The sequence below is a fragment of the Salvia miltiorrhiza genome, chromosome 1, assembly GCF_028751815.1.
Source record: "Salvia miltiorrhiza cultivar Shanhuang (shh) chromosome 1, IMPLAD_Smil_shh, whole genome shotgun sequence".
Lineage (NCBI taxonomy): Eukaryota > Viridiplantae > Streptophyta > Magnoliopsida > Lamiales > Lamiaceae > Salvia > Salvia miltiorrhiza.
The window spans coordinates 10339166-10346555 of NC_080387.1; the positions used below are offsets into that span (position 1 = coordinate 10339166).

Consider the following 7390-nt stretch of genomic DNA (forward strand, 5'->3'; position numbering starts at 1 on the left):
CACTGGAAGCACATAATTGAAGGGAAAATGTCGAGCCCTAGCTCCTTCGTCTGAAGTTGCCGGTCACCGCCCAGGGCTTGACGCCGCCGCGCCTCCCTTGGCCGGAGATCGCAGCAGCGCTAAAGTCCTTCCTCTGCTCACGGATCGAGCCCTAGCCTTTCGATTCAGGTCAACATCGACTCTGCTCTCTCTTCTCTTATGTTCTAGATTTCTGCCGCTGCTGCTGGAGTTTGCTCACAGCGTTGCCGCGCTTCCTCTGTTGGGGACCCTCGCCTCCCATGCGGTTGTCGGAGGCCCCTCCGTAAGCCGAGGCCGCCGCCACTCTGGTCCGACGCTACGACGTCCTTTGTGCCATCACCGGCGACCTCTTTCTCCGTCGGTCTCGACATCAAGGCAGCGGCAATAGATACTGTGCCTTTCTGGCCCCCTTTCGACTACACCCGATGAGCCCTAAATTAATTTCCAGGATGGATTAAAAAAATAGAATAAAAAAATAACATGGATTAAAAAAATGAATTTTAAATTACACTGTGGCATCCGGCGAGCCATGTCATATTTCTGGTGGTCGGAAAAGATATGCGGGATATATTTGATAAAGCTCTGATACTTTGAGGGTTTAGAGAGCATTTTGAAAGTTTCAGGATATTTTTGATAAAATGGGTATAATTCAAGGTTTAATATGATATTTACCCAAAAAAAAATGCTCAATATACCTACAAGTTTCTACAACAATCTCTTTTAACATTTTCCTCAACAAAAGGCAAGAATGTAAACAAACTGAATTAAACCTAAAAAGTTAGAAGAGTGATGTCTACGATGTAATAAGGCAACGAACCATATCAACATCATTATTATGAATGTTGGAAGATGTCATAAAGAAAAAGTTTCAAGGTTCCAAAAACATACTCAAAACCCTATAATAGGCTGAGAAAATTGCACCACAACGGTTCAAAATGCATCTTCTACCAACCAAAACAAAAAACAAAAGGCCGAAACTAGTTAAAAAAAACAAATAAATCCAATAAATTATCATACAAGACTCCCTAATAAGACCTATATCGACAAAGCAGTAGTAAAGCAATCCATTCCCCGATCTTCGTTCTCACATCACAACCATGTTGTCTGTTTTCGCGTTTGAACTTCATGGCCCACGTTGGTGAGCCTAGTCTTTTGATGGCCAACATCTGGATCGGAGATGCATCTTCTTCGACTATGATATGGCATTAGAACATTCACAGCTTCTTCTCAAGGAACCAACCCCTAGACCAGTAGTGAAGATGAGATGAGATGTTCGTTACCAACTGGTTTTGGGACGTTTTAAGCCGCTGGAACTGAAGGGAGACACGCTCCCCCTTGGTTGAGGGCTCTCTTCTTTGATATTGTTAAGTATCGCTAGTTCTCTAAGCTGTTGTCTCTTGTATATGTCTTGGGACTCATCCTGCATTTCCAGATATAATCAAATTAGTTTTTTTTAATAATTGAATCTTTATATTCCTACCTACATTCAGCATTATGCAGAAACTTCTACTTAGAAAGTTGAAATCAGCCCTATACTCACAACTGTTAAAAAATGTTGAAGTTCAGATATGATCTGATACACCACTTATTTCCACGAATTCCAAACTAAAGTACAAGGCTTATTATATTCTACAAAATAACTAGGAAAACTCAAACCGTGTCCAAATATGAATGTGCAGTTTTCTGGGAAGTGGAGGAAAATAGTAGAGGAGCCAAAAGGGACTACATAATTATGATTATCTCTATAGTCTGCATTAGCCTGTAATTTGAATGTGTCGAAATATGAATCTGCAGTTTTCGGGGAAGTGGAAGAAAATAGTAGAGGAGCCAAAAGGGACTACATAATTATGATTATCTCTATAGTCTGCATGAGCCTGTAATTTGAATGCCGTAAAGATTATCCATAGACTATGAGGAAGGTTCGAGGTTTATCTATTTGTAATGGGATACAGAAAGAAACGATATCACAAAACAAAGCTTGTTCATGCAAGTCCAATTTCTACATAGGTTTGAGCAAGGCATGCAAGTCCAATTTCTACATAGTTTGTTCATGCAAGGCATGAAACTAGGCTCAAAGAATTAGTAGCATCAGAACTTACCACAGGTTTGAGCAGTTCTTCAATGATGTCCTTAGCTTGTTTCAGTCTTGCATCAACAATACTAGCAGGTACTTCGGCCGCTTCTGCCTCAATTAAAATATGCAATGGTTCATTCAAGTGTTCGTAACCTGGTTTTCCCCTCAAACTCTCCTCCTTCAATAGAAGATATCAAGACATAAATTATCATGAGCAAGATAATAACATCTTTGTTGAATATTTGGATTATACATCATGAAATCAACTTCATGTGTAGCCTACTTAGTATATATACAATAACATATGTACTCGCAGACAAATATTATAGGAGAATATCAAAAGGTAATCTTAATTTTCAAGACAAGAGGAGGATCTTACCTTGTCAGCATCCTTTATTGAACCTTTCCCCCTGATGAAGACACGGCAGCCAGTAGAAGCTTCCACACGCTTCAAGGAATTGCCCCGTGGACCTAAAAGTCTTCCCACAAAATTGAACTGTTGTCCAGAAACAATTTTTCAAACTTAGAAGGATTCCAGATTAATTGATCTACAAGTCAAACGAGAGATTTCCAAATGCTTACATTTGGATATCTATCAACTGGTATGTCCAAGCGTAACACCCGCTTTACTAGGAACGAACTTGGACTTCCAGGTGGTTTCCAGTCTATGGTCATACCCTGTGGACCTCCTAACCTCTGCTGCAAAGGGGAATCAATAGTATAACGAGTGGCCACATTGAAAATAAAAAATTAAGATTCCAAAGGTCAAGATATCCAAGTATATGATGGAATAGAAGTGACGGATATCTCATAATGAAGTGACAAAAAGCAACAGATGGCCGATATTGTTGCTAGAAGAGTATATATTTTATGAGTCTCAGTTTGAACATGAAGTAGATTCCGATAAAATATTGACCACAAACATACCAAACTGGGACCCACCTAGCCCTCTAGAGCACCTCTAGTATTACAATCAAATAACGTAGCTATGAATGGCACCTTTTCTTTCTCATATCTAGAAAAACCATTCAACTCAACATGGTGGTCGAATTTCTCAACTCGAATTATACTGGTGGTTGAAATCAAGTCAAAACATTTTAGATGTCGAAAAGAGATTCTGCACCCATTGGAGGAAGTAGCCTTAATCTTGTTTAACCTATTTCTCAGGTTAGTTGAAACATTAAAGGGTAAAAAGTCAGAGCCTTCTTCGAGCAAGTTAAAATATTAAGTCACATTTGTTACGGGATCATTGTGACGATACAGAAAGTACCACATACTGGATATCAAAGAAAAGCATATATTTTAAGTTTACACGGTTTATTGCTTCTGAGCATGCAATATGTAAAAATTTCACCTATAGAAGATTTACCTTCCACTCTTATGCTCTAAAAAATTCATAGTAGTAGTAAAATAGTCATATCTAGACAAGATAGCTTATTTAATAGTAAACATATATTAGAATGAAATGTAAGTCTATGTAGACAGCAAAAGCAGAAATCCACATGTTCAGGCAAGGACAAACTTAGATTGGTCAAAGTATTAGGCTAATACTTAAATAAAGTGACAAACTTATGAACCTGCAACATTTTGTTCATTGTCAGATTCTAACATTAGCTGTATTGTTATTACCTTAGTGTGGTAGCTGAAAACTTCCACTAGTTAATCTCAACAATTTCTTCCTTAATTTGTATTATGTGATACAGGTTCGTATGCGAGCATCACCTTCTCCAACAACAGGAATTGAAAGCAGATTTAGAGTGAAAAGCAAATGCATTTCAGGTGCACATATGATTTGAATTGTTATATTTAATCTATCCATGCCTTCACTTACAAAGCATAAGCTAATCAATTCCTTCACATACGATGTGATAAATGCAAGTTACAGCACCACCCATCCTACTGGTTTTATTAATTATGTTGCCTAACAGTGATTAATCTATTTTTGACTAATTGTACTACCAAGCACCTTTTGCTTGCATATTGTATATAACCTCTGAAATATTAGGCCCCAGATTTCTAGTCAATGAATAATGATCTACATGTAGACCAACTAGTAGATCCATCCTTAAGCTGCAAGTTAATTTTATTTATCATACATGCATATTGAGTGAGCAATTTTCTCAACGAAACAATATCAAGCTGAGGTAGTAACCTGAATATTTGCACTAATCTATTCATGAATAATTCAGGTTAAAAAGAAGAAAGTTGATTTGACATTTGAGAGGATCCACAAGAATCAATGCCTAGAAAAGGGTACAAAAAAATAAATTTTAGGCTTCATATCTGATTAGCGATGAAATCTCAGCTCACCTCATGTTGCATGCTGTTCCAGCCATTTCCATTCCAGCTACCCAAACCTTTTCCACCAACATCAGGCATCACTTCCAGAGAAGGCACTGGATTAGGACTACCACGTTGTAGTCTGTCATAATCATTAAATCCATGGTTGGACATTCTTCCAGAAACTCTGAGTATTTCTGCCCATCAGAGGAACCCTTTTTCAATAAAGATCTAATGCACGAGAGTAGCCAACAAGAATGCAGGTAGTGCTTTGATAATCTAAAATAACTTTAAAGAAAGGGAGAAAAAGCAATGTAGAAAAACTCTATTTCCAAAATAAAAGTGGAATCAACCGAGAAGCAAATCATCTATATTTTAAGAAACTTTGAAGAACTATAATATATTAGATGCGTCAAAGGAAAGTTAGCTATTGAGGCTATATATGCCAAGACTTCTTGAACAGAGGGTACACTACTTCATATTTGGTAAAGCATCAAATCTTGCTGAAATTAATACTCAATTATACCAGCCTTTTTCTTCCCTTTTAAAGTGTCCAGAATTTATGCTTATATCGAGAATATGATACTTTTGCCTATTTGAAAATTTACATATAATCATCAACCCAACCAAAATGGATTGCTTGAATACCTGCAAGAACATGTTTTCAACTCACAGAAACAAAATCCATTGCCAAATGGAGAACAAAACCAAGATTTTCCATTCTAAAAGCATATTATTTGGAATATTGCTAGAGAAAGTCAGAAATCACAATTCAGATTTTGCTACTGAATTAGTGCAGAGAGATATGTCACTCAAATTTCTTTGCACAAGCAAACTCCAGCAATCACAAAAGAAAAATCTCATGGCTCAAACTCCATATGATATTAGTAAAAATTACAATCAACGCTGAGACCAATTCATAATATGGAACCATCGACAACACCACTAAGGAGGATTTTCTAGGCGACATATATGTATACTTGCATATGTTCAAAATCTGAATCAAACCACAATTGTCAATTATATACGGCTGAAAGACTGTATCTCCTTTTGTTTAATTACATATAGATGAGTTTGCAGATTGGCATGTCACACACAAAGCAGAGAGGGTGGTCCCATAGACATGTAGGACTGCAGCCCAGTGCCAATGCCAACCGCCACCAGAAATGTTATTAATGCGGCAATATAGGTGATCTTGATTTTCCTAATCAGAATATTAATCCATTAAGCTGGCGACATAAACGTATCTTGAAGTATGATAATAAATTTATCACTTAAATAAACTTCAAATAACGTGAAGAGTTTGAAGACATTAACCTTACTCGTCAAACATAAAGTGTGATGCCCATGCTCAAATTAAAAAAAGTCATCATCACGACAAATAATATTACGTCATTCAGTGCGTCACATTCATTTTTTACCTTAGTGTCATTAGGATCCATATATGCCATCACATAAAACGATAAAAATATGCTAAAAATAACATTGCTCTACCATATGAAGAGTTCATGTGCTTCTATCACGTGAAGATTACGGGTGCTTCAACACCTATCACCATATCCCCAGAAGATCAGTTTGTATTCCACTTCATCACATGAGAAAAACGCCTCATTTTAGTAACGCTACTGTGTGATGCATGATATCACACTCAACAAACAATGCCAACCACCTCCACTACTTCTCATTCAGTAAAATGAAAGGATTAGACTCCACCATTATCAATAAAAATGGCAAAACCAGTTAACCTAGATACTTATGAAGGGATTAATCCAGAAGCATCATTACTAATTCATCACAGAACCAAACTGCAATAGCCATGGAAACATACAAAAACACACAAAACACAATTTGATATCACGGCCAATGCCACAATCCAATCACACAATACAGCAGGGGTGAATGTAAATGGAAAAGCACAAACACCCAATAAATCAAACCAATAATGAGAATGGGATTGCAATAAGACGAAAAGCAGATCCAAAACTCGATCAAAGATGCCAACCTTGATCCAAGAGGCGGCTACAAATAGGGAGCACTTGCATGAAAGGCCCCAGTTTCTGCCTCTCCGCCAGCATCTCCGTCAAATATTGGCTGCAAGAATCCACGAGATTCAACAAGAAAACACATGGAAAACGAAGAAATTCCAAAGAAAAAGAAAAACAAATACTAACCCCTCGGCATCGGGGTTGGGCCTCAGATGTGGAGAAGGGATGTTCCTGGCCGGGGAGAAGTTCAAATTCTGAGGGTACAAACTAGACATGGCTGTATCCGCATATACACACGAGTAGGGGGATTGGTGGAGTGAGAGAATTTTGGGTGGTGGCTCAAAGGCTAGGCAAGAAAATGAATGTGTGTGTGCGTGGGTGCACTGTGATACGAAAAACCCTGAAAACGGAGGAAGAAAACAGTAAAATAGGGGAAATAAAATTACGAAATGTACAAAAATGAATGACCTTTTTCTGGGCTGTGTCGACTTGTAGGCATAAATAGTTGTGGGGTATATAATACACACGTTTCTTGGCTGGAGTTTTGTCTGTGTGAATTCGAGACAGTAAATAAAAAATCAAATAATTAAAAACAACAGAGATAGAGAGAGATGGATTCGTTTCTCCTGAGTTTTTACTGCAGAGAGAGAGAGAAAGAGAGAGAGGGCGGAGAAGAGAGATGGTGGAGGGGAGGTTTCTGCCGCAAGATTGTGTAGGTTAAGGCTTTCAATGCATTTGTCGGGGGACTATGTCATCACTATCCTCGTGGTCGTGGTAAATTTTAAGTATAAATACACACCATAAACAATTCTAATTAAATAATTTTATTATTGTTGCTATATCGTGGCTTCCATCCCTCTTCAAGCTTCATCTTTCCCTTACATTCTCAAATTAATCGTCAAGATAGCAAAAACAGAGTTAATTGGGAAAATTATGTTTTCCGCCTCGTAATTCCATTCTTTCGATATCTCAACTTTGATAAATTGGCGTATAACCCATTAAATTCGACGGGATTTTAATTTACAATTTAAAT

General features: G+C 37.6%; 1 protein-coding gene across 3 annotated transcripts; it reads right to left on the minus strand.

Moving 5' to 3' along the window:
• Positions 1-819: 819 nt before the first annotated feature.
• LOC131006568 (KH domain-containing protein At2g38610-like) lies at positions 820-7152 on the minus strand. Of its 3 annotated transcripts, none has more exons than XM_057933707.1 (8): positions 6826-7117; positions 6544-6757; positions 6375-6463; positions 4403-4569; positions 2675-2788; positions 2472-2588; positions 2118-2270; positions 820-1438 (listed from the first exon to the last, which is right to left on the minus strand). In XM_057933707.1, the coding sequence occupies exons 1-8, from the start codon at positions 6854-6856 to the stop codon at positions 1295-1297; spliced, it is 1029 nt and encodes a 342-aa protein (XP_057789690.1). In that variant the 5' UTR covers positions 6857-7117; the 3' UTR covers positions 820-1294. The 3 variants fall into 3 exon arrangements, with proteins under 3 accessions (XP_057789690.1, XP_057789689.1, XP_057789691.1); XM_057933706.1 differs by having other exon boundaries at positions 2675-2791; positions 6826-7115; XM_057933708.1 differs by having other exon boundaries at positions 2675-2791; positions 6544-7152.
• Positions 7153-7390: the final 238 nt, after the last annotated feature.

Excerpts from the sequence above, each read along its gene's own strand:
- LOC131006568 (XM_057933706.1), bottom strand. The coding sequence starts at position 6,856 with ATGCCTACAAGTCGACACAGCCCAGAAAAAG. Across the intron at positions 6,464-6,543 it reads CCCAACCCCGATGCCGAGGG|CCAATATTTGACGGAGATGC; the intron begins GTTAGTATTTGT and ends GGATTCTTGCAG. Across the intron at positions 2,589-2,674 it reads CAGTTGATAGATATCCAAAT|TTCAATTTTGTGGGAAGACT; the intron begins GTAAGCATTTGG and ends TCTGGACAACAG.